General features: G+C 53.9%; 1 protein-coding gene across 1 annotated transcript; it reads right to left on the bottom strand.

Annotated features, from left to right (window-relative positions):
• Positions 1 to 56: 56 nt before the first annotated feature.
• On the bottom strand, positions 57 to 16,165 carry EPHA1 (EPH receptor A1). The gene is made up of 18 exons (XM_072762807.1): positions 15,915 to 16,165; positions 14,905 to 14,972; positions 9,955 to 10,236; positions 8,096 to 8,498; positions 7,693 to 7,848; positions 6,889 to 7,233; positions 6,620 to 6,747; positions 6,231 to 6,381; positions 5,713 to 5,809; positions 5,433 to 5,491; positions 4,494 to 4,619; positions 3,463 to 3,648; positions 3,239 to 3,300; positions 2,913 to 3,119; positions 2,560 to 2,709; positions 2,073 to 2,266; positions 511 to 666; positions 57 to 419 (listed from the first exon to the last, which is right to left on the bottom strand). The coding sequence occupies exons 1-18, from the start codon at positions 15,994 to 15,996 to the stop codon at positions 341 to 343; spliced, it is 2,931 nt and encodes a 976-aa protein (XP_072618908.1). The 5' UTR covers positions 15,997 to 16,165; the 3' UTR covers positions 57 to 340.
• Positions 16,166 to 25,561: the final 9,396 nt, after the last annotated feature.

The raw sequence follows: 25,561 nt of genomic DNA, 5'->3' as shown, positions 1-25,561 counted from the left end.
GCATACGGCCCTCATGGGTGGGGTAGAGGAAGTACAGGGAATACAAGAGCCAGGGGTAAAGGGGAAAACTCAGTTCCTGTTTATTTACAAAAATATATGTATGTATATGTATATATATTAAACCCTTCCCCAGGTCCCCCCCACGATTACCTTTTCACTTCCACCCCTACCTCCCTTTTTAAAACAAAGGCTCCCGGGCCCAGAGGTGAGTTCCTCAGGGGAGGGTGGGCAGGAGCAGCACCAAAGGCCTACATAAGTAGGCTGAGGGGAGGGCCATGGGGAGTGACCATGGCCCCCCTCTTTGCCCCCACGACGACGACAGGGTGGGTGGGGGAGGGGCTCAGTCCTTGAATCCCTGAATACTGCAAAGAATGCGCTTCTGGTGTCCTGGCAGCGTGATCCCCATCTGGGCCAGGTCCCTGTGGGCAACGAAAGGGGATTGTTGAGTGTGAGCCTAACCCCCCCCGCAGTTCTCCGTGCCCAGCACCCCCCTCCCCCCCAGGTCCTCACTCGGCCGTCAGCTCCAGCACACACTCCATGGTGTCCAGCCCTGCTGAGCGGAAGTGCAGAATGTAGCGTTTCATGCGTATGGACTCCAGCCACTCGGGGACGCTGCGATAGGGGATCCCGTCGGAGCCACTGAGGCTGGGCAGGCGAAGCGTCACCCTGCGGGACACCGGTACCCCAGTCACATGGGAGGGAGATGCGGGGGCTGTCCTCTGCCTTCCAGCTCCAGCTTCCCTGACATCGGGGCTCAGCCTCTGAGCATCTGCGGCCAGCGTTCAAGTTGGGTGTCTGAGCACAGAGATTATCTGGACTTTGTGGATTAGCCTGGCCATTGTCTGTGAACTCATTTCCTGGCCTGATTCCTGGTGTGTTCACAGCAATGGGCGGGCTGACAGTCCTGCTGCTTTGAAAGACCCAGGGGGGTGGCAGCCCTGGAAGGCCCGAACACAAGCATGCGACCGGCCCACCTCCCACCAGAGTGGCCAGTTCCGGCTGACTGACTGGGGACTGACTCCCAAGTGTCAACTCTCCCACTCTCCCAGCCCAGAGGAAGGACGCAGGAGACAGAGGAGCTGAGGCCTCGGAAGCTGGGCATGGCCCTGCCCTTGTCTGGGTGGCCCCTGTGAATTCTGGGAGCAGCCACCACTTGCCACCTCCAAGCCCGGCTGTTATTCTTGCCCTCCGACACCCACGAGACAATGAGTGTTCCTGTGCTCAAGCCAGCCAGAGCCAAAACCATTAGCAAAGTAAATCTGCTGGGGGAAAAATTTTCAACATTCCAGAAAGATTAGCACATGCAGTCTCCAGTATACGAGGGAGTCCTGCTCCAAAAGATAGTTGCAGAAGTTGGAACTTGGAGCACATTTTCTCCCAGAAACAAGGTTATATATGGTGGTTTGATACAGAGGCCAGCATGCCAGGGCTGGTTTACTGGATTGAGCATTCAAAGTCCAGCCATGCCCACCCCCCTCCCCCTCCTCAGCCCTGCCACCAGTTCATTCTCCACATTCTGGCAATGTTTTTGGCAAAACACGATTCTGAGGGAGTCCCTCCAATTTCAAAATCGGTCGATAGTGCCCCATGCTCCGGATAAAGTCCAAACTTCTCAGCAGAGCTGGTCCTCCACCTCTCCAGCTTCACCCCTGGCCACTGTCCCTAAACAACACTGCTGCCATCCCGCACTAAGCCCGCCCTCAGCGCCCCAACCCATGCCTGCCGTGTGCTCTGGGAGACCCCACAAGGCTGCCCCTCCCAGTAATGACATGCCTCCCACTGGCACCTGCTGGTTGCTCTGTCTTCCCCACCCTAGTGACTGAGCTCCCCGGAGGAGATACCAGGTCGTAAGCACTGCCTATCGCTTTCCATCCTCTGTGTGCTCGCTTCCTGTCCTCTACCGGACAAGGACGGGATGGTGTGTCCTCCCTCAGGGTAGACTGTCCCACAAGGGCTCAGACTCCTCCTGCCTCAGCAGCATGCTGTGCTCTGTCCAGAGCTCATGAATGCAGCTGAATGCTCCTCTCCCACACCTGCCCTTCGAAACCCTGTGCCCTCTCCAGTGTGGTTACCTGGGATCAAAGTTAGCAATGGTCCGCAGTGAGTGGGGGTTGGCAAGCAACTGGTCCAGATGTGCCTTCAGCTGGTGGAAGGAGGGCCGACGGGCCCGGTCATAGGCCCAGCAATTCTTCATGAGTTCATAGAGAGGAGCAGGGCAGTCCACGGGAGGCGGCAGCCGGTACCCATCCTCAATGCTCTTCATTACCTGTCGTGGGCGGGGGGCGGGGGGGGGGGGTGGAGTGGCCTTGAGGTTGGAGGCTCACCTTCCCTGAGAGCCCCTGAGAAATCTCCGTTCACACAAGATCACTGCAATAGAGCCTCTACTCACCCCTGAGAGTAATGACGAGAACAAGGAATGAGGCAAAGGGGACAGGAACAAGAGTGCGGAAAAACTGGGTCAGGAAGAAGGAATAGGATATTTGCAGGCAAGAGCCATGGGAGGCTTGTGGGAGGAGCCGAGGAGTGAGGGGTGACATGGGAAGAGCACCCCAGGCTTACCTCCTGATTGCTCATCTCCCCATAGGGCTTGTCTCCAAAACTCAGCACCTCCCACATCACAATCCCAAAGCTCCACACATCGCTGGCTGTGGTGAAGGTGCGGTGGGCAATGGCTTCAGGGGCTGTCCAACGGATGGGGATCTTTCCTCCCTAACAGGGCACGTAGGACAGAGAGGTGATGTGTTTCAGGGCATTGGGGGGAGGGGGGCGGCGCACACAACAAAACACCTGTGCAAAGGCATGAGTATTGTGTCCACAAGAGCATGTGTCCTGTACTTGTGCATGTGTGACTACATGTACGACACATAATCGTGTGTGTGTGCGCGTGCACGTAATGACGACTCGGCTCTAACCTGGGTTTCATAGGTGCCATCGAAGTTGTCCAGGAGGCGGGTCAGGCCGAAGTCAGACACCTTGCAGCACAGGTTCTGACTCACTAAGATGTTCCTGGCCGCGAGGTCCCGGTGGACATAATTGTGGTCACTGAGGTAGTTCATGCCAGATGCAATGCCCTGCAGCATGGCCACCAGCTGCCCAGGGACCAGCTGGTCCTCCCGCTCCTGCAGCAGGGTGAGAGGGCAAGTCAGGGAATGGGCGGGGTCTCCTTCCCAAACCAGGAGCCAAACCCCGGGGTCCATGGGTGCATTCCCCTTCCCAGCTGGCTCTCCGCCCTCCTCACCCTCAGGAAGGCATCCAGGGCTCCGTTCTCCATAAACTCCGTGATGATCATGATGGGCTTTCCTGAGACACAAAGCACATGTCAGCACGGCAGCCTGTATCCCATCGCCACCCAGAACCAGACTTCCTGCCCCCGGCAGCATATTTCCCCTTCTCTCCCGGGGGTCTCACACCCTCCTTTCCTCCTCTTTCTCTCCCCATGCTCTCGGGGACCGCTGCTCGTACGCTTTGTGACAACGCCTTCCAGGTGCAAAATGTGCGGGTGGTTGAACTGGCCCATGATAGTTGCCTCTCGAAGGAAGTTCCACCACTGGCCGTCTGGAGACGTGTCTTTCAAGGTCTTAATGGCCACAGTCTTGCAGTCCTGGCTAGGGATTCTCAGGGTCCCTCGATAGACTTCTCCAAACTCTCCTGGGTGGAAAGAAAACAGGCCATGGCTGGATGCCCCGGCAGGCTCCCCTAGGGGGATGGGCAGCAGTATCCTCCAGGCCCCTGGTTCTTTTCTTCTCTGGATCAGAAAAGTGGCTTGACCTTTCCGGGAAAGGGGCTCTCGTGCTGCACTTCCTGGGGAAGGAGACGGGAGTCTGGAAGAGGAGTGCAGCTCTGCAACCTATTCAGTACTGTCCCCCCAGGTGGGTAGAGCTCCTGGCTAAGGGGAGCGGCTCAGTAAACGCCCAGTGAGCGTGGCTGTGCGGTGGCCCTGGGCTGTGTTCAGCAAGGACAGGCTGGTCCAGGGCCAGCGCTCCAGTGACGGGGGAGGCTAACCACTGCCTCGTCTCTTCCGCGAGCTCCTCCGGTCACAGCTCAGCTGGCTCAGCTGCACAACTGCCAATGACACTGCCAAGCTTTGTTCTCTGCTCAGATCCATTTCCTCTGGTGACCCAAGGGATCAGGGCGGCCCAAGGACACTGGACCCCGGGGTGGGGGGGAATGCGGGGTGAGGGAGGCTTTGAATCTCTCCCACATTTCGGAGCCATCTGAGAATAGCCTGAGCCTGGGCACAGCGACCCTTCTGTTGACAAACATCACATGTTTGGGCTGTTAATCAGAAACTCCGTAACCACAGAAGCAGATTGTGTAGGAAGCAGGGGCTGCTCTAGAACACCCGATAAGGGGGTTACCACTTGACCACAGCGATTCAAGCAGGATACGGGGTAGAGCAGAGAGGGAACTCGTCTAGGAGCCCTTGGGGCAGCCGAGAGACCAGCTGGCGAGCAGCTCCATGCTGTCACGCAGAGGGGACCCGCAGGGCTCACCTTCCCCTATGACAGTGTCCACAATCAGCCAGCCTGGATCAAGCTCCTGGGTGAAGTCCAGGGCTCCCTGGGCGGGGTCCTCATACGCTTGGAGGTCCACGTAAGGCTTCAGCCACAGCTTGTCCTCTGCGGGGAGAACAGGGAGGGCTCGGCCACAGGAGCCCCAGCGTGATGGCTCGGGAGGATTTTGTGGTGGTGGCGAGGGGAGCTGGGGCCAACAGCACTCCCCAGACTTTTCATTGTTCTGCTCTCTTAGGAGTCCCATTTTGGCTAAAGCGGGAGAAAAACCTTCCTCTGTCTATGTGCAAAGCTCCGCGTCCCTGCCCCCAGAGGCCCAGAGCTGCGGGCCAGAACCGGGCCTGAAAGCTGTTCACGGCCTCTGGTTACCCAATCTTCCCTCGGCTCACTGACCACACTTCAGATTCCTCGCCCTTCCTCCTCACCCCTGCTAGCCATACTCCTCCGATCACTCACACCTCATGCACATTCCCAGACAAGCCTCACTCCCACCCTTTCACTTGGATGAACCACTGACTCCCCCTTTCGTGGGACGCCTAATGAGGTGACCCGCAGGAAGCCCACATGCCCTGGAGGACTTCTAGGGGCCTGCCAGCAATCGTTTCCTCGCTGAGACTCAGCCCACAGACCTGGCCAGCCAGGACGGGGGAGGCCGCCCCGGGCCCAGGTGTTGGAACAGAGGCAGCAAGAGCTAACAGGTAATTGCACAGAGCCTCTGGGGGGCTATCGTTACAAAATTAATTAACCAAAGTTAATTAGGTGGCAAAACAGTAAAGCCCTAGAGACAACAGCCCCAACCCGTGCTCCCAGAGTTGGCCTGGCAAATGTGGGTTCTCTGGTTCCATCTCCATGGCATGTCCCAATACCGCTGCCCCCACCCCGCTCCACCACCACATATACGCACAGGTGCCCTGGGCTCACCTCGGTTCACTTCGGCGACACGGTCACGTTGCCTCTGCGGGTGTCTCCGCTGTGCTTTCCTGTGGGGGGGGAGGGGACAGCTTCTTCAGAGTCCCAGGACTGGCCCAGGGCCCTCTGGCTGGGCTATTCCCACAAACGACAGGGTGGGGGTGTAGGATGGCGTTGGGGGTACACTGGAGCTTTCGTCCTAAGGGCTGGGAGGGTTGCTGGGGCTGTGTTCTGGGATTTCTGGCCAGGCAAAGGGACCCCGGGTGGTAGCCGCGAGGGACAGCAGCAGCACCTTGATCGGAAGAAGAGCATCCCCATCAGCAGAGCGACACCCAGGAGCAGCCCGAAGATGATGGCCACAATCTCTCCTCCGGTCAGGCCCCTGGAAACTGTGGCACATGGCGTGAGGAAGGCTGGAGGGCTCAGAAGCCACAGCAATGATGGTGGCTAACAGGGCATGCCCGGGGGCAGAGCCCTCAGTGGGCCACAGGGGGGTCCCCTACCCAAGGAGATGGGGGTGTGTGAGAGAGAGCCTCACACTGGGACCACTAGCTTGGGGCTGCCTACTGACGAGCACGACCCCGAGGGCTTGGGAGAGTGGACAGGACACTGGAAGGCCACATCCAGGGTCGGGGTATCTGAGGAGATTACGATGCGGCAGGGGCTTCGTGTGGGTCCGTGGGGGGATCTCCGCACCCCAGGCAGCCTCTAAGTGTGCGTCTGTGCGTGTGGGAAGAAGCCAGGGTCTGAGAAGCCTCAGTGGGGTGACAGGTGCATGGGTGTGGGGTAGAACATGGGATAACCCCTCACCTGGTGGGCTTGTCCGAAACTCATGGTCAGGGGAGAACGGGCCAGGCCCTAGAGGGGTCAACATTCGAACCCTGACAATGTACGTGGTGTCTGGCTGCAGCTCAGTCAGCAAGACCCTGGGTTCCAGAACCATCTGATGCCGTTCTTCGTCCTGTGGATGAGAGCTAACGTCAGCTGGCCTGTGCTGAGCCCAACCGGGCGGAGGCGATGGCCAGTCCTGGGATCTCATGGAGACGGGCAGGGAGCGGTCAGGACAGGGCTCCCTGTAGGCTTTTGACCTGAGAAAGCCGCACAGCTCACTTTGGTCAGTTTTCCGTCCACCCCGTACCCGGGGATGCCGGGGTGTGCCCGGCGGGGACCCCAGACGCGGTCCCGCAGCCCCCCTGCACCTGATTCAGCACGTGCAGCTCGTAGCTCAGGTTCGCCCCGGGGCTGCGCGGCCTGGACCCTGCCCAGGTCAGTTCCAGCTGCCGCGGCTCCTTCTTCACCAGCCTCAGGGACAGGCCTGACAGGGACTCTGGGAGCCGGGAGGGGTCCAGTGGGTTTGGAAAGAAAGAGGAAAGAGCTTCAACAGCGTTTCGATTGCTTCCTGCCCATCCCCTTGGCCCTGGAGTCCTCAGCCCTTCTGGTTTCTTCCAGGCCCGTCCCGGCTGCTCACCTGCATGGCCCATGCTGATGCTCAGGGAGGCGCTGGCGGGGGTGGAGGTGCCCAGCCCCGACACTCCGTTCTGGGCCTCCACGTTAAAGGTGTAGTTGGCGTAGGGTTCAAGGCCGTTGACGCGCACGGCCGGCGCCGTGAGCCCGCTGGCTCCCGGGGAAAAGCGGACACTTCCCCCGCAGGGCTGGCAGGGCCCCCCGTCCACCGCTGCTCCCCGGCACTGTGAACACCCCACGCTGTACCTCACATCCTGGCGCCCCCCCGTATCCGCTGGAGGTTCCCAACGCAGCGAGAGCTGAGTCCCCAACACAGAGAAGCTCAGGTTTCGGGGAACTGAGGGGGGTCCTGTAAGGAGAAGAGCCGTCGGGAGGAGCCAGCTGCGCTCTCGCTCTGTCCAAGCTGCTGGCCCCTGCCTCCTCCTACCTCCGAAGGCCTTGCTGGGAGATTCCCATTGAGGGAAAAGGACCTTCACCTTCTGCCTTCTTCTGGGGCAGGGGAGCCTAAAGTCTCTGGCACTTTTTTTTTTTTTTTAAGATTTTATTTATTCATGAGACACACACAGAGAGAGAGGCAGAGACCCAGGCAGAGGGAGAAGCAGGCTCCCTGCGGGGAGCCCGATGCGGGACTCGATCCCAGGACCCCGGGATCATGACCTGAGCCAAAGGCAGATGCTCAGCCGCTGAGCCAGCCAGGTGTCCTCTAAGCATCCGACACTTTAAAGGATGCCCACTATCAGAAAAGCTCTGGAGGATTCCAACCTTAACACGGGCTGGACAAAGTCCAGCCCCGCCACCCGGGACTCACGTGTGCAGGACACCTGGGGGCCCTCCCCAGGGGCTCGGAAATGGCCGCTGTCGCAGATGCAGAGGGTGGCCCCCTCGGACTCAGCTGCGCTGTGTCCTGGGCACTTGACACAACGGGGCGCATCTGCGTCCGCCCGGTAGGAGCCACTGGGACAGGCTGGAGAGAGAATGCAGCGGAGCCATGGATGTCCAGCCGTTACAGGCAGGCTCATCCCCACTCCCCCTCCCTCCCCCAGTCCTTTGTACCAGAAACACAGGTGCCTCCCTGGGGTGGGGGGTAAGGGGGTGCTCAGCTGCTCAGTCTAAACATCACTGAGATGGCGCAGAAGCATCCTTCCGTCCCCCAGCACCTGGAGGACCCCCCTACCCCCGCATGTCCCCACCGCCTCCTCCAGTCTCCTTACCCAGGCATCCTTCACCGCTGCCACCTTCCTCGTAGCCGGGCTCACAGTGGCACCGCCCCACGGGCACCAGCCACTCCCCGTCGGGGCTGCAGTGCATGCGGGGCGCACCTGAGGGGCCGGGGCTGACCTGGGCGTGGGGCAAGCAGGTCCCCGCCACCTCCACCAGCCCGCCAGGTCCGGGCAGAGTGTCGGGGAATCGGGCCAAGCCCTGCACGACCTCAGGACAGCGCTGGTAAAAGACCCTTACGGACACCAGGGCCACACAGGCACCTGGGTTGTGGAAAGCGAGGTAGAGGCCTCGGCGGGTCAGGCGCCCCAAGGAGCAGCGCTCCACGTTCAGTTTCACAGCGCCAGACGCGAGGTCCCGGATGGTGAAGCTCTGGTCTGCAGCCACAGTAGTTACCTGGGAAGAGGGGGGGCGGGGGGTGGAGGTGGAATGGCAAGTCATGCTTCATGCCCACGGAACAGAAAAAAAACGATTGTTTGCTTGATACCTTAGAGTTCCTGCAACCATAAACCAAGGGCTTATTACGTGTGAGCCACTGAGCTAAGCGTCCTGTGCGTGTTACACTGTTTGGGTCCAGTGAGGTGGGACGGATGGCCAGCCCCACTTTACAGATGGGGAAACTAAGGCTAGGAGTAGGACAGGTCCAAGACCTTGTACGACGTGGTGTGGCTGGAATCCGGGCAGTGAGACGCTACAGCCCATATAATTTCCACTATTCGAAGGTGTTCCCAACCTCTGTGCCAGTGAGGTGATCAGTTATAAAGTGCGTCATGGTTAATTTATTACTAATAACAAACTTTACAACGTCTTCCCTTTGGAAAAAAAAAAAAAGATGAGAGCACATCCTATAAATAACAGGCTCCTTACACCTCTGCATTCTGGTACGTTTCCTTGAGTCGGAAAGAAACGGATGGCATTAGGGAGAGAGCCCGCAGCCCGTAGAGAACAGTCTCCCTGCGCACCCCCGGGTGGACCCCTGGGGTGTGCCGCACACCAGCACCCTACAGGCTGATAGGGAAAGTCCAAATACCTCTTCCCAGCCTCCCCCAGGGGAGGCTGTTATGTCAGTGGAGGCAAAGCCTCCGACCCAGGTGAAGGCTGGCACCGCTATCAACGCTACTGTAAGACCAGGTAAGCAGCCTCGGAGGGGTTCAGCGGAGCCCGAAGCCGGGACACAGTAGGAAAGACATGGTGGTTCCTGCTTATCCGTGGCTGGGCTTTCGGGGTGGCAGGTGTTACCCAGTGCCATCAGCCACAGGTGCAAGCAGGTGATCCTCCGTCTGACCTTGCATCAGCAGGTCAGTAGCAGCCTGACGGGGCAACGTCGGGATTCAACACCTGGCCGTGGGCCTCCGCTCATCCCCTCCCAAGGCGTCGCATCGTCTCACGGTACCCCCAGGAGGGTGACTACAGAGCAATGACGTAGTTCGAGAGGGAGAGAGGCTACTCTGATGACTTATTGCAGCATCCTGTCACGACTGTTCTAGTTCATTACTAGTTACTCCCCTCGTACGGCGCCTGGTTTACACATGAGCGCTCAGCACGGGGATGGATGTGCAGGAAAGAACGTGGCACATCTGGGGTTCAGTACTGCCCAGGCATCCAGGGGGGTCCTGGGAGGTGGGCCGCAGCCGTGGGGGATGCTGCTCTACTCAACTGCACCTCTTCTGATGTCTAGGCCCACATTCTCATCCTTAGTTGACACCTAGACCTCTTTCTGTTTATGCCACTTTGTCTTTCTCCTTAGCTGAGCAGGGTCCTGGGAAAGAGTGAGGCGGGAACCAGTGTTAGGACCAAAATGGCACTGGAGGAGCGGGGGTGGGGGTGCGTGTGGGGGTGGGGGTAGAAGCACCTTTTGGAACAAAGGCCGTCGGAGCTGGATGCCCACGTCCTGGTCACTCTCCATGTACAGGAGGTTGAAGGTCTCCTTGCAGCCCAGAGGCCCGGCTCCGCCAGGGAAACTCTTACAGTCCCTCACAGTGAACTGCAGCTCCACGTGGACCCGAGAAGCTTCCTCCCCGCGGTAGATCCAGTTGGAGCGCAGCCAGTGGTCAGTGTCCCCGCCTGCTTGCACTGGGCAGTCCTGGTACATGTAAAGGGGCGTCCCGTTCAGGATCTGCTGCACCTCACTCCACTGTGAGAGGAGAATCGAGTCAGGCTCCAAGTCACCACCTGCCCCCCAGACTCTGGTTCGCTAGACCTCCCTGGGTTCACGCTACTTGTCCTGCTGTCTTCCCACCATGGGCCTGAGGACAGTAAGTTAAGTGCTCAGGGTCAGGAGTTATTTGGATACAGGACGGGCATGACAACAGCGATGCCTTCAATGAGCCCACTCCAACTTTGGAAGCACGAGCACCAATTTTTCCCCGTCTCGTCAGCAGAGTCGTGGCAAAGACAGACTCTGATGGCAAAACGCTCACTCACGAAACCTGTCTGGCTCCTTGTTCAGAGAAGAGGATAGTTAGTACATTTATATCAAGGCCCCTAAGCTCGGGGGGCAAGAACAAGCATAGAACCCTTCTGTATGGAGGGAACTCACCCCTTCTAATATCCCTCTAGTTATGGTCACTATCAAAATCAACAATGGACGGGGTTGGGTGGACTCCCAGACACCATGCAGTCCATGCCTCTTACCTGTTTTTACATTAAAATAATTTTTAGACTTATTCATAATAACGGCTAGCCTAATGGGGCAGTCACTGTTGCAAGCACTTCCCATGAGGAAACTGAGTCACAGCGCAAAGTTCAATGACTTGCCCTATGCACTCAGTTATTAGGAGGCAAAGCTGGGACACACACCCAGGCACCCTAGGCTCTAGAGTTTAAGCCCTTTTTTTTTTTTTTAAGATTTTATTTATTCATCAGAGTCACAGAAAAAGTCAGAGACCTAGGCAGAGGGAGAAGCAGGCTCCCTATTGGGAGTCCAATGTAGCACTCGATCCCAGGACCCAGGGATCATAACCTCAGCCAAAGGCAGACGCTCAACCACTGAGCCACCCAGGTGCCCCTAGAGTTTAAGCTCTGGATCATTATGTCTCTCTGCGCTTATTATTAAAAGTCAAAGAATAAACATATATAACGTGAAGTGAAAGTCCTTTCACCCAACTGCCCCTTCACAGGGAGCCACTCTGAACAATTTGGAATAAAGCTCACCAGACCATTTTCAGCGCCCCTAGAGATGTGTCTGAATATTTTTCTGCGTATGTGTTTTTAACATATTTTTTCTTTTTTGGACACAAGGCTATTTCGTAATCTACTTTTTGTTTTTAACAAACAAAAAAAGCCTTTGAGGGGCGCCTGGGTGGCTCAGCCGGTTAAGTGTCTGTCTTCAGCTCAGGTCACGAACCCAGGGTTGTGGGATGGAGTCCTAGATCGGGGCTCCCTACTCACCAGTGTCTGCTTCTCCCTCTCCCTCTGCTCATGCCCTCATTTGCTCTTTCTGTCTCTCTCAAATGCATAAATGAAAAAATCTTTAAAAATCTAAATCTAAAAAAAAAAAAACCACCTTAAAAAGTCTTTGAAAGATGTTCACAAGAATATAAATAGATCTACCTAATTCTTTTTAGCAATCTATAACACAGTATTCCACTGTATGGATGTACTGTCAATTATTTATTCATTCCCCTATTCTTGGGCATTTAGGTAGTTTCCAGTTCTACTGTTTTTTTTTTCTACTGTTGTTTAAAGTCTACACGCACAGATTTCTTTTTTTTTTTTAATATTTTATTTATTTATTCATGAGAGACACACAGAGAGAGAGAGGCAGGGACATAGGCAGAGGGAGAAGCAGGCTCCATGCAGGAAGCCCAACGTGGGACTCGATTCCGGGTCTCCAGGATCAGGCCCTGGGCTGAAGGCGGCGCTAAACCGCTGAGTCACCCGGCTGCCCTACATGTACAGATTTCTAAAAGATTTCTGTAGAACTGCTATATCAAAGGGTAAATACTATAAATTTTATAAGAAGATAGTGTCAGATTGGCCTCCAAAAAGGATTTATCAATTTACGGTTTCACCAACAATGCATGAGGCCTCATTTTTTGAAAACCTGGATATTAACGATCTCTTTACTTTTGGCCTATCTTATGGACAAAACACAGCTTCTTGCCATTTTAATTAACATTTTTTATTTTGAGAAGGAGGTTGTGTGTTTCTATTTTGTTCACTGGCTATTTCTATTTTTATGTAATTACGTTTGTAAACTTTGCCTGATATTCTGTTCTTATCTTTGGAATATTCATTTCGATGAGATTTTTTTTCTTTTTTTTTTTACATTATAGGTGTTCATCGTTTGCTTGAAATACATTTCAAATGTTTTCTTCCCATCACGCCACTTAATTTGCTAATGATGTCTTTGATGTTGGTACCTTTAAAAATCTCACATCATAACATCTATCTTCTCTCCCTCTATGAATTCTGGGTTGTGTATTTCACTTGGGAAGCTCTCCCATCCCAAACTCATAAAGATCTATATTCTCTCCTAACATTTTTGTAGGTTTGGCTTTTAGGTTCAGATTTTAATCTCCCTAGAATTTATTTATTTTTTGTCTATAGCATGAAGTGGAGATGTAACTTTACATCCTTCTTAACTCATTGTCTTCTTCTTTCTCAAATTATGGACATCCAGCTGTCAATCTACTGTCCAGTCTATATTTTGCACATTGATTTGCAATTCCAGTGTTAATCACATACCAAAACCTCACTCATGTGGGTTTTCTATTCTGTTCCATTGACCTGGGTATTCTTGTGCAATGCCAGGTTTTAATTACAGTTGAGTACAGATATTGTCCGTTCTGATAATCTGGTAGGGCAAGTGTTCCATTTCATTCTTTCTCAAAAAAAAAAAAAAAAAAAACTTCTCAGACATTCTTACATATTCTTTCTGCCAGATAAATATAAGAAAGGAGCTCTCAAATTCTATAAAATACCCCCTTGATATTTTGGTTGCAACTCCCTTAGCTTATAGAGGAGTCTGAGGTCTTTAGAATGTCTCCTTTTCCAAGGGCTTTCATTGCTACTCTCAGATCTGGGAAAAGGCAAGAGAAAGAACGATTAACTAAGGAGTGGGGTGGGGATCCCTGGGTGGCTCAGCAGTCAGCCCAGGGCATAATCCTGGAGTCCCCGGATTGAGTCCCACATCAGGCTCCCTGAATGGAGCCTGCTTCTCCCTCTGCCTCTCTCCCTCTCTCTCTGTGTGTCTCATGAATAAATAAATAAAATCTAAGAAAACAAAAACTAAGGATTGGGTGGCATGAGGCAATAACACCTGAGGTACATATTTTCGCTTTATGTTAGGGAGTTCAAAGATTGGGCAAGGGTTGTCCAGGCCATGAAGGCACCAAGGGCCTGTTCTTAAGAGGAAGCTAGGATGGGGAAGCCAAGTGGAAGGCATGGGGTGGAGGTCAGGTGGAAAGGTAGTAGGTGGATAATGTGCAGCTCATTAGCTAGATTGCCGTGGCTGCAGCTGGAGCCAGGAGCAGATGTTCCCAGCTGTAACTTGCCTCTCCCAGTTCCCTCAGTGACAGATGGGAGAACCAGCTGCCCAGGATCAGCAGCAAGAATCCTTTCACTTACCACTCCGGCTGCTGGCTGCTACATGGGTGCATTCTGGGGAGTCTGAATCCGAGTGTGTTTGTGTGTGTTGAAAAGATAAGGAGGGGACAAGATAGACATGGGGAGCATGTAACTGCTGCTGTCTTCTTGCCTCTTCTGCAAAGCTGCGAAAGGGGCCTTGCTTCCACTCGGGCCCAATTAGGGAAGTTATTTGGGTCCGGGTGGCTGGGGCACACCGGGGGTGGAGGCCTGTGGGAGCCAGCGAATAGACCTGCGGCCCTCGCTGTGGAGTGATTAGCTGCTTTACAAGACGGGGCGCCTATTACGGCCGGCCTAACCCAGGATTTTCCAAGCAGCCCCTCCTGTAGGATACAGTATGGTTTAGTCTATTAATTCTAATTATAGGCCATTCTGTGGGAGAACTTAGAGCCAGGACCCTAGGACCCAGAGGGAAAGAAAGCAAGTGACCCCGATCCCAGAAATAGAGATTGCAATTCCCACTGGACTAGGAAGGGGAAAGGGGGCCAGGACCAGAGGGGAAAGGAGGGCCTGAGGCCAGCCTCTCGTGGTTCTGTGGCCGGCTCTGCTGAGTGGCGGAAAGGTGCTCTCTGGGACTCACGGGCGCCTACCTCGGCTCACTAGGTCTTAAGAACACCCAGGGTGGGAAGGGACTCGGAGCAGGTTCAGACAGCTGGACCGTACGTGTGCCTGGGCTGGGGAGGATGGAGAAGGTGCCAGGGGCTCAGGGACCTCTAGCTGGGGAGGCAAACACCCTTCGAAGGGTTTGATGAAAACGTTGGCTCTCGTCTCCATGTGTGTATACACAACTTACATTACACTTTTATGGGGCTCCCGGACCCTCTGAAGCCTATCTGCGCAACTCTATTGGGACAGAGGGACCTCAGTGTGAGGACACATCTGGTGTTTTGGTTCTCAGCCCTCAACCACCCCAAGGATGGTTCATCCTCTCCCTGGAGGATGTGGGTTCATCTCCCCCCAAGTCCCCCTAAGTACTCAGCCCTCTTTCACAGGGGCAGGGAGGGAAGGAGCCAGGCATTGAGGCGTTCTTCATGGGGTGAAGCCTGACCCCCCCACCTTGTCCCATTCTGGAGGCTCTGACTCACCTCCCCTCCCCCTCCCCGAGGAGGAGACACTTCCAGTTTTTCCAGCTCTTTTCTTGGTTCCTCCACCCACCTCTCCGCCCATTTCCCACTGGCCTGCAGCTCTGAGCCTTCCCTCCCCTGACACTTACCCCATCCTCCGGGGGATCCAGCAGCCAGCCCAGCTCGCCCTGTGCTGTGCTCGTGTCCATCAGAGTGACTGCACGAGGGAGAAGAGGGGCCTGTCACCTCTGGGCGAAGAGGCCCCACACGTGTGACCCACATTCCTCCCTGTGGGCCCCCAGCCCCAAGCCTCCCACATCCTGTTCCTAACAGCTGTGACTTCCCGAGGTTTAGCCCAGGAAGGAGGAGTGAAGAGCTCTGGGGATTAGTCTGTCTTCCTCCAGAGTGTGAAAGGCGGAGGGCAGCGCCGGCAGCGCCGGGCAAGGGTTGGAGGGCTGGATCTTTGGCCAAAGTCAAGGCAGGAAGTGTTGGGCAGAGCAGCCCCACACAGGACTTGCACCCTCTCACTCGGCAGGGGCTGGTCAGCCTGGGGCATCCAGGCATCCGCCAATGCGAAGGGTGGATGGGCAAGAGAGGACCTCAGCCCCTGGGGGTCATAAGCGGGTAGGGTGTGGGCAGGGGACCCTAGACGGGCGGGTGCCGAGGTTCCCTTGTACTGCCAAAGGGCCTGCTCAGCCTGTGGCTGGGGTGTGCAGTGAGGGGACAAGGCACAGCTCTGGGTCTTGGGAAGTAGGGCCACGGAGGGGTGTGCGAGCTTCACAGGCAAGGCTTGACCTGCACATCTGGGAGCTCTGCACCGAGTTCTGATCCATCCCCCAGCGGCAGGTCCCTCTGTCCTCGGGCCCAGGATGGCTTAAGGCCTCTTCGCACCCCTGACCTCTGGGTTGGGCCCGGGAGGCCGAGCCTGGCTGGGAATGAGGGATCCCCACGATGCTGGGGTGGGGGTCTGGGCGCTGCCTCCTCGCAGGGTCAGGGGCTCCCTCCTCCCCCCCAGGTGCAAACTGTTACGGGGCGCCTGGGCCGGGAGAGCAGGGTCTGGGGTCGAAGACCTGAGGTCGCCGGGCGGGGGGCGCACCGGGGCGCTGGCGGGGGCGCGGGGAGCCGGGGCGGGGGCGGGGGCGGGGGCGGGGGTCGGTACCTTCCTCGGCGCGCGCCCCCGGGGGCAGCGGGGCGCGGAGCAGCAGCAGCAGCCCGAGCCCCAGGGGCCAGCGCCGCTCCATGGCGCCGGCCGGGACCTGGGACCTCGGCCCCCGGCTGGGTCAGGTCGCGAGGGCTGCGCGAGCGGGGCGGGGGCGGGGCCAGCGCCAGCGCCGGGGGCGGGGCCAGCGCCGGGGGCGGGGCCCGGCCGCACCTGGCTCACCTTCTTAAAGGGACAGTGGGGCAGGCAGGAAACTCGCCAGGCAGGTAATGGGAAACTTCAACCGCCGGAGGCCTGGGGACCCGAACGGGACTGCGGGCGCCGCCTAGTGAGTGGGATGAGGAACTGACTCGCCCGGTTCGAATTCTGATCCCGAGCCCAACCCAGTCGTGATGCAGCCTTTGACCTAATTCGACCTCCGACCTGAAGTGCATCTCTCCGCCCCTTAAAGGTCTTCGCGAGGGGGGACAGACCCCCGGGAAGGCAGGGCTGCGAGCTGCAGAAGGGGAGGCTCGGAGGGGGGCTCCCGGACGGACGGACGGACGGACGGGGGGGGGGGGGGCAGCCCAGCCCGCGGGGCACGTAAGGGGGGCGACCCTGGGGCTGGGTTATCGGTGGTGGCCGAGATTGGGAAGGCGAGGGCCTGAGGCGGGGAGCCTCAAGGTGCGCTCTGGGACAGGTGAATGGACCAGTTTGACTGCTGGGGCACAGGATCTGCCTTAGGAGCAGAGCAGGGCAGACAGGCAGGCGTGGCCAGAGCAGACAAGGTCTTGGTAAACACGTTACCGTGCACTTGACAGAGCGAAAGAGACGACCCCCACCAGGGTTCTGAGCCCAAGTGTGAGGAGGGCGCAGGTCCAGCCTGCTCCAGCTCTGTCCAGTTGGAGGCAACCCACGCCCCTCCCATGCTCTGCCTTACGTGATGTTTTAACAACTGTGCATTCACTTTCTGCTCTGCACACATCAGGCTCTGAGAGCATGGACCAAGAGTAAGACAGTCCCTGCCCTATACAAGCTGTGGGTCGCAGCAGTGCTGAGGACTAGGGCGGAAGGCAAATGCACGTGGCTAAGAATGAGGACAGGTGGAGGCCCCAGCTGAGGTGTCAGGTGTGTGTGGGGGGGTGACAGTGGCTCAAAGGGGAGTGATGCATCCGGTGAGGAAGGTGGAGGCTGCCCTCCCGGGGCCTCTCCTTCCTATACCCCTTCCTGGCTCCCTCTCATTGGGGTGAATGATTCATGGTCTTTGTATCATAGAAACTGTGGTTCAGTGACCGCGGAGAAAGGCAGGTGGCGCATTACAGGTGCTTACTATATTTTCGAAAATTAATACTTCTCAGGCTTTCTGCTTTTCTATACAGATACGTGAAAGGAGGAAATGGCTTATCATTTCCCGGCCCAGACTACCCTCGTTGGCATCACTAAATGTAATCCATGTCCGTTGGTGGGAAAATTCACATTGAACAGAAAAGAAACCAAATGGAAAGTAGACTCCTCCCTCCTTCCACCCTCCAGGTCCTCTCCCCAGAGTTAACTGCCACCAATTGTGTCTTGAGGTTCTCCCAGAGTTTTTTTCCCTAAGCACACACAGGAGCCTGCTGTGAGAATGTATACAGAGGGGCCATCGGATAGGCTGTGTTCTGCACCAGGGGCCTTCTTTCTAATGGTAAGTACTTTGGGAAGGAGGCGGAGGCTCCTGCAGGCCCACTGGGGTCAGAGCTTTGTGATTTCAGCAGGGAGGAATGGGCGAAGGGTGCACAGCCAACAGAAGGGGGGAAATGGAGCAAGCTTTGGACAATTGCTGCTAGGAAATAAGCCAGACTGTGGTGAGGTAATGCATGTGTTCCTTGCTGTAGTTTGTTAAAGTTACAAGACCCTTGGGACTGAAGGGGGTGGGGTGGGGGCTGCTCCATGCAGTGAGAGAGGTGGTGTGGAGAGGGCTGGAAAGGAGCCTGGCTTTTGTTTTAAGATTGCTTGCTTCTCTGTCCAGGGTCTGGAAGTGATGCAGAAGGGGAACGAAAGCCCACCTTCTACCTCCATTCAGGATGGTCCCCGTTTGACAATTCCTCATTCCATTTGTGGGGGACAAGGCACGACTTTGATTTTGGCCTCTGCCCTTGCCTAGAAGTGCTGCTTTTGCCAAGCTACTTACACTCTCTGGACCTTAGCTTCCTTAGATTCGGGTGATCTCAGGAGGCTGGTTCCAGGAAAGATGGCAGGATTTGGAGTCAGAAGACACAGGCCAGCTCTAATTCTGTATCTCTGTTTCCTTAGCTATAACCCTGGGATTCCTCCAACCCACCTCAGGGGGTAGATGTGATGCTCAAAAGAGGAGAAAGTGTTCCGCTCTTGTGCTAGGAGATTGTTGGAGGTGTGGCTTGCCGAGGTTCTCCTGCAGGCCTCTTTGGGCACATCTGGAGTGGAACAATCTCAGTGACTAAGGCATCAACGTTTATTTATTTTTTTTCTTTTAAAAGCAACTTTATTGAGGGATAATTTGCATAAAGTGAATTGCACTCCTTCTAAGTGTACAGTTCAATGGATTCTGAAAAAGGCGTACACCCTCCGAGCCGCTGCCTCAGTCAAGATCCAGAAGGCTTTCATCATCCAGAAACGGTCCCTCATGCCCTTTGCAGTCAAGCCCACCTCGGCCCCAGGCTTCCTTCAGCATCGATAAGTGTTCCTCCTGGGGCCAGAATTTCCTATAGTCTTGAATCTCGCTTTATCCTTTCAGTATGACGCCCCTGAGGTCCACGCATGTTCTGGGGGGTCAGCAGTTTGCTCCTTCTGGCTGTTGACCGGTATTCCCTGTGTGGATGCCCTAAGGCCTCAATTAATAACACAAAAATCAAACCTGAAAGTCTTCCTCTACTCTGTTTCCCCAGCACTAGAGGCCCCTTAGCTGACGAGGCTTCCCAGAGGGATACCTGTTTTCCCTCTTAGGTGGAGAGAATGAACCCAAGTTGTCTGGACCAGTTCTCATTCTGTAGTCAAGAAGCAAGGAAAGCCTGTGCCAGTTGTAGCCTGTCCCTACAACTTCAGACTTCCTGGGTTCTGGCTGGATCCTGCAGTCTGGACCTTAACACCATTCTGCTTGTGTTGTCCCATCCCCTGCCTGTCCCGATTCCCCCTCCCCCAAAGAGCCCCACCTGGCTATTTGCTGATCTGGGACTGGGTAAAATTTCACCCAGCCTAGATCAAGGCCTTGTTATGTCCATAAGGTTCTGATTGAAACACAGCCCGATCAGCAGGGTAACCCAGTAAGCTGCCAGCAACCCTGTGAGAGCGTCAGTGCAAATTGGTTTATCAGATGAGTATCAGGTCCTTAGCAAGGGCCTGTGTGGATGGGACCGAACAGCTTTGTTTTGGCTGCTTTGGGCTGGCCTGCACTTGTAGGCAGCACAAGCCAGAAGACTGCGTGGGCAGTGGGAAGCGAAAGAACAGCTCTCTCTGAATGCATTCGGGTGAATTCCGTACATCTTTGATCACAAGGCTAATTTGGTCCTTCCCTTTCCTTCTCCGCTGGGCTCTTACCTATCTGTTCTCTGATCCTGGTTTACCATCAGGCAACAGGGGTGGGGATGATCATAGTTACCATTTATTACTGCACCTACGCATGCTGCCAGGGCACTTCACATACATCATTTCATTTACTTCTCACACCAACCCTTTGAAGAAGGTATTATTAGTTCTATTTTATAGATGGAAAAACCTGAGGCACAGGGAATTTAAGTTACTTGTTCAAAGTCACTCAGTTGCAGAATCAGGATTTGAACCCAGGTCTGTCGGACTCTGGGGCCTCGGGCCCCTACTTGAGGTTCCGGAAGCAAAAGTAGGCGACACCTAAATTTTGCTTTCCTACCTCCTTACCTCTGTCTCCACTGGCTTAAAACAGCACGGATTAGATGTGCCTGTTTTTGAGCTTTAGAAAATGGAATCCTGTGATATGCATTCCTTCGTGTCTGAATTCTTTCATTTGCTCTTTTGTTTGCGCAATTTATTTATGTAGTTGTGTGCTAATTCATTTCCACTGATGTATGATATGCACTTGTATAAAGAACACCTTTTTTTTAAAAAAAAAAGATTTATTTTATTTATTTGAGAGAGAGCAAGCATGTACGTGAGGGAGAGCATGAGCGGGGTGGGGCGGGGGAGTAGAAGGAGAAGTAGACTCCCTGCTGAGCAGGGCTCCGAGGTGGAGCTGGATCCCAGGACCCTGGGATCATGACCTGAGCCAGAGGCAGGCGCTTAACCAACTGAGCCACCCAGGCACCCCATGAACACCTTATTTTTAAAGACTTCTTGACTTGTGGTTAAACATTCTACACTTGAATTGCCACACCGGGTGACTCCCATAGTTTATCTGGCTTGTCCAGGTATCTCTGAAAGAGGCTTGATCTTCCCGGAAGGTAATTCTGTTTTTAAAGGAGACTTCTTGCTAGCCCCGTGGCTCCTAAAGGGATTAAATCTACACAGAGGCAGCCTGTGAGCAATGCCTCAGTCCCACTATCCCACTCCGCCTCCCCTTGTCCTTTGTCCCTCCCTCCTTCCATGTCACTTTGTCAAGAAGAAAGCCCTTGATTTGTTTAAGTATTGCAATTCTTCATAGCAGAAGTTGGACTGTTCTGGGACTGAGGCAGTCGGAAGTTTTCTCTGAGATGTCAGGAACTTTCTGTTAGAAAGTCCTACTCTGGGCAGCCTGGGTGGCTCAGCAGTTTAGCGCCGCCTTCGGCCCAGGGCGTGATCCTAGAGACAGGAGATCGAGTCCCACGTTGGGCTCCTTGCATGGAGCCTGCTTCTCTCTCTGCCTGTGTCTCTGCCTCTCTCTCTCTGTGCCTCTCATTAACAAATAAATAAAATCTTAAAAAAAAAAAAACAAAAGAAAGAAAGTCCTACACTTATCACTGAATAGCCATGTGACCTTGGGCGAATCATCTGATTCTCTTGAATCTCAGCTTCCTCAACAGCAGAATGGGGGAAATGGTGATAGGATGTTGGTCCTCAGCACCTACAACATCATAGTGTACAAGGCGGGTACAAAAATAATGAAGGATGCAAGCCGATGCTCCTGCTTCCACCATGCAACGTAAGGCTACATCTTTTTCCTTTTTGTGTCTCTCCTGTGCAGGGTTATTTGCAAGATAGATTTAGAGAATCAGGGAGTAAGTCTGCTGACGGAAGGAGGAGAGACCAAGTAGTATCAGCCCCTGAATTAAAAGGGATGTTTGGTTGCAGCTCAGACCCCAAGAAGAGGCAAGAGAAGAATAAAGCAAGAGCTAAGAGAAATCACTCCTGATCTATTTAGATTACGAGGCGTTATGGGACTAAATATGACCCTAACACTTTCAGGACATATTGCAGCCCCCTGCCTGCTCTTGTTTTTCCTAAGATTCAGTTTCCCTTTGCAGTATTAAAAACCTCCCAAGCGTTTCATTGGTTTTAGAGGCAAGAAGATGGTGAAAAAGCAGTGAGCTTGCCTTGCCTTCTAGCATGGGCCCCAGAGAAGAGGAAATGCAAAATGGAAAATGGGTGTTAGCGGCCACGAGGAAATAGAGCTGTTTCTGGCACTGACGGGAGAGACAAGGCCAGGAGAGTGGGGAATTCACTTGCATTCCATCCAAGTCCATATTTAGGTACAAGATTTACCTCAATACTTACCCCCATTAAAATTTTTTTAATTTTAATTTATTTAATTTTATTTTAATTTTTAAAGATTTTCAAGAGAGACAGAGAGAGTGAGAGCACAAGCAAGGGGAGCAGCAGAGGGAGAAGGAGAAGCAGACTCTGCTGAGCAGGAAGACGGATTTGAGGCTCGATCCCGGGACCCTGGGATCATGATCTGAGCCATAGGCAGATGCTTAACCAACTGAGCCACTCAGGCGCCCCCCATCACCCCTCATTCTTAACTGATCTCACTCCAGAGTAAAAATAAAACCAATTTGCAATCGTCCTGTCCTTTCATTGGTTTCCAGAGTGGTGACATGAAATCGCAGCGTGGTCACTCGTGAAGGGGCTGTGACTCAGAATCCCTTCCACTAATATGTGTGTGTGTCTCATGAGAAATCGCCGTGCTTCTACCTTAACCTGTTTGCTTGACTGCCTCGGAAGATAATATTGCTAACCTGAGAAGTTAATACGCTCCATTAATGCTTAGGCAGGTAGAAGGGAGGGAGAGAACAAATGTGTCTCAGTGAACTGGGACACGTCAGAAATTTAATAAGGACAAGTTGAGACAAGTGTTAAATACCAGAATCCCCCGGGAGAAGAGTGAGAGCTTGGTCCTTGTCAAAATGTTTACTGGTTAGACCACAGGAAGAGAAGAGGGAGTGGTAGACTGACTATGTTGTCAAGTCAACTTTTTGTTTAGCCAGCACGAGAGAGGAAAGGGCTGAAATAAACCATCAGCTTTGTCTTCCGGATTGGGCTAACATAATTTATTTGCAAAACTTACAATTTTATTGCTGGTCGAGCCTGGGAGTTCTGGGAAATTAAGTTCTAGAGAGGGCGGGGATGTAGATTGGCACAACCACACTTACAGTTTTGAGCTACTAGCCCTGGGGTCCAGAGGTAATATTACCTTGTTGTCTTATAAAAAAAGTATTTGATAAGTATGGATCTTATTAATTGGGCATAAATGCGATTCCTTTTAAATTTGGCTTTGAAGGGGTTTTTAATAAAAGGGATTCTAATCCATACTTCTCTCGAAATTCTAGGTAGTACTATTATGAATGCAAACATGCATGTTTGAACATACAGGTACAACCACCTCTGTTAAGAAATTAATGTACACTTCTCCGACTATTTCCCCTAGTGTGGAAGGTATCCAGGCCATGGGTCATAAAATCTGAGCGCCACCTGCTGAGGAGATGTAGGTATCTGCCTCTGTATCTTCAAGTACGCTACCAACAGCTAATTAACCCCTTATAAACTCTTATTAGACTAACATGGGAATAATTATGGACATGGTATGAAAGGGACAGTGATCTTCATTATTATGAAAATGGGTAGGCTTTAGACTAGGAAGTAGCTTTCCTAGCTTGCCCGGGTCATCCGGGCAGTGACAGCCTCTGATAGGAGGAAGGGAAGGTCCAGGTGGGAAGGGAGGTAAGGAGGGGTTGGCCTACTTCTTTACTTCAGTTCTGGACACGCGAATAAAAGCAGAAACCCAGGGGCCTAGGACGTGCTGGTGGGAGGGAGGTGGATCATTATTTGCAATGCGTCCCTCCGTCAGATGCAAGGTGGAGAGAGATGCTTCTCTCCTCCCATTCAGCCCTCTTACCTTGTATCTCACCCTGAACCTGCCGGGGCCATTTGGGGGGGGAGCACTTATGAAGGAAGAGTGACAACAATTTCTCTTTTTTCTTCTCTCTTTCCCTCTCTGCCCCTCCCGCCCCTCTGTCCCTCTCTTCTTTCTTCTTGTCTTTTAAAATAATTCTCCGGAAGCATTATTATACCAAAATGAAAAACTGTACTCATTGTATTGCGTGTTTCATTATTTAGAAAGTAGAAAGTGTGTGTATGTGAAGCTGGAATTTATTTTTACTTTGAAATGCTCAAGAGTCTCAAAAAAAAAAAAAAAAAAAAAAAAAGGTCCAAAAGCCTAAGGATGCCCAGACTTAATTGAAGATGATATGGAGGTGGTGTCGGTTTCTCTATTACTAAAGCCTCAATTATCCCGGTTAATTATCTGCCCCAAAAATTCTTCTGGTTGGGCAGTGAGAACATTCCTATTTGTATTTGAAAGGCAGTGAGGGTTAGTGGAAAGGAGACTTGGGAACCCTTGGAGTCAAATAGACTGGGTTTCTGCCTTCGAGGTGCAAGACTATGCACGTTTTTCTTCCCTCTCGGAGAGAGAGGCTCCCTCTCATGCAAGAGGTTCATTTACCTTCTGGAGCACCTCCGTGTGTGTGTGTGTGTGTGTGTGTGTGTGTGTGTGTGTGTGTGTAGGCTGAACCCAAGCGGAATTCAGCTCCCCATAAGCCCTCCAGTGGGGGCAGAGGCAGAGACAGAGAGACAGACAGCCATGTGAATACAAGAGGCTGGCTTGGACAGGAGCAAACAATACCCCACCAAAGGAAAAGGTGGCCTTTGTGTTGGGCCACAAGTAGCATGAGGTAGAATGACTTCAATCGGGCAATTTATTCATTTATCTAACAAGAATTTATTCAGCCTCTACTATGAGCTAGGCACCGTTCAGGTGATGGGATACACCTGCAGACAAGGAAAACAAAAAAAGACCTGTCCTCATTGAGTTTCCATTTTAGGGAGAGGAGCCAGACAGTACACAAATAAATATGTTTCTTCAGAGGGGGAGAAAAAACAGGGAGCAGGTCGGATTTATGCGAGACGGCCTTTATTTTATATAGATAAGGTGAGTTTGGGGCAGAGAATTTAAGGAGAGGAGGAAACATGCCAGGCAGATTCGGATCGGAGGGAAGAACAACCCGGGGCAGAAAACGCAGCTCTGGAGCCCTGGGCAGGGGTGTGCAGAGGTTCCATGAAGGACCAGGAGACCAGTGTTTCAGATCACAGCAAGCAGAGAGGGGAGTGGGATTAGAGAGGCACTGGGAGGGGCCAGCACTCAGGGGGCATTCCAAGCCCTTTAAAAGACGTTTGGGCTTTTCCTTTGAGAGAGCTGGGGACCCTTGAGGGAGGGGCCAAAGAAGATGCATGCTGGTCGCCTGGGTGGCTCAGTGGTTGAGGGTCTGCCTTTGGCTCAGGTCCTGATCCAGGAACCGAGACCCACATGGGGTTCCCCACAGGGAGCCTGTTTCTCCTCTGCCTTTGTCTCTGCTTCTCTGTGTGTCTCTCATGAATAAATGGATAAAATCTTAAAAAGAAAAAAAAAAAGCAGACACACGCTTTGACTGAGCTTTTTAAGGGGCTACTCTGGTTAGTGTGCTAACAGATGGGGATGGGGTGGGGGCAGAGCAGGGACAAGTTAGGAGTCTCAGTTTTGGCCCAGGGGAGAGATGGGAGGGCATGAAGCAGAGTGCTCCTGGACAGTGCAGGGGAGAGGGGGAGGGCTTGAAGGAGAGTGCTCCTGGATGGTGCAGGGGAGAGGGGGAGCGCTTGAAGCAGAGTGCTCCTGGACAGTGCAGGGGAGAGGGGGAGCGCTTGAAGGAGAGTGCTCCTGGACGGTGCAGGGGAGAGGGGGAGCGCTTGAGGCAGAGTGCTCCTGGACGGTGCAGGGGAGAGGGGGAGCGCTTGAGGCAGAGTGCTCCAGGACAGTGCAGGGGAGAGGGGGAGCGCTTGAGGCAGAGTGCTCCTGGATGGTGCAGGGAGAGGGGGAGTGCTTGAAGCAGAGTGCTCCTGGACGGTGCAGGGGAGAGGGGGAGCGCTTGAGGCAGAGTGCTCCTGGACGGTGCAGGGGAGAGGGGGAGCGCTTGAGGCAGAGTGCTCCTGGACGGTGCAGGGGAGAGGGGGGAAGTTTTGAGCATGGGAGCCATGTGATCAGATGAGGGTTTGAGCTCTGGTGGACACCAGAGGAAAGGTTACAAGTCAGGGGAGGAGAACATCAGATAATCCAGGTAAGGTGGTGTATCTACCGGAGGGGGAGCTCCCCAAATGTGGGGTGACGGACTGCGGGGAAGCCAGTGGTGCAGGTGGTGAAAGAATTCACCCAAGGCAGAACAAGGGGCCAGCACTGA

The sequence above is a fragment of the Vulpes vulpes genome, chromosome 7 (assembly GCF_048418805.1).
Source record: "Vulpes vulpes isolate BD-2025 chromosome 7, VulVul3, whole genome shotgun sequence".
Lineage (NCBI taxonomy): Eukaryota > Metazoa > Chordata > Mammalia > Carnivora > Canidae > Vulpes > Vulpes vulpes.
This window is presented reverse-complemented; position numbering and strand designations above follow the sequence as displayed.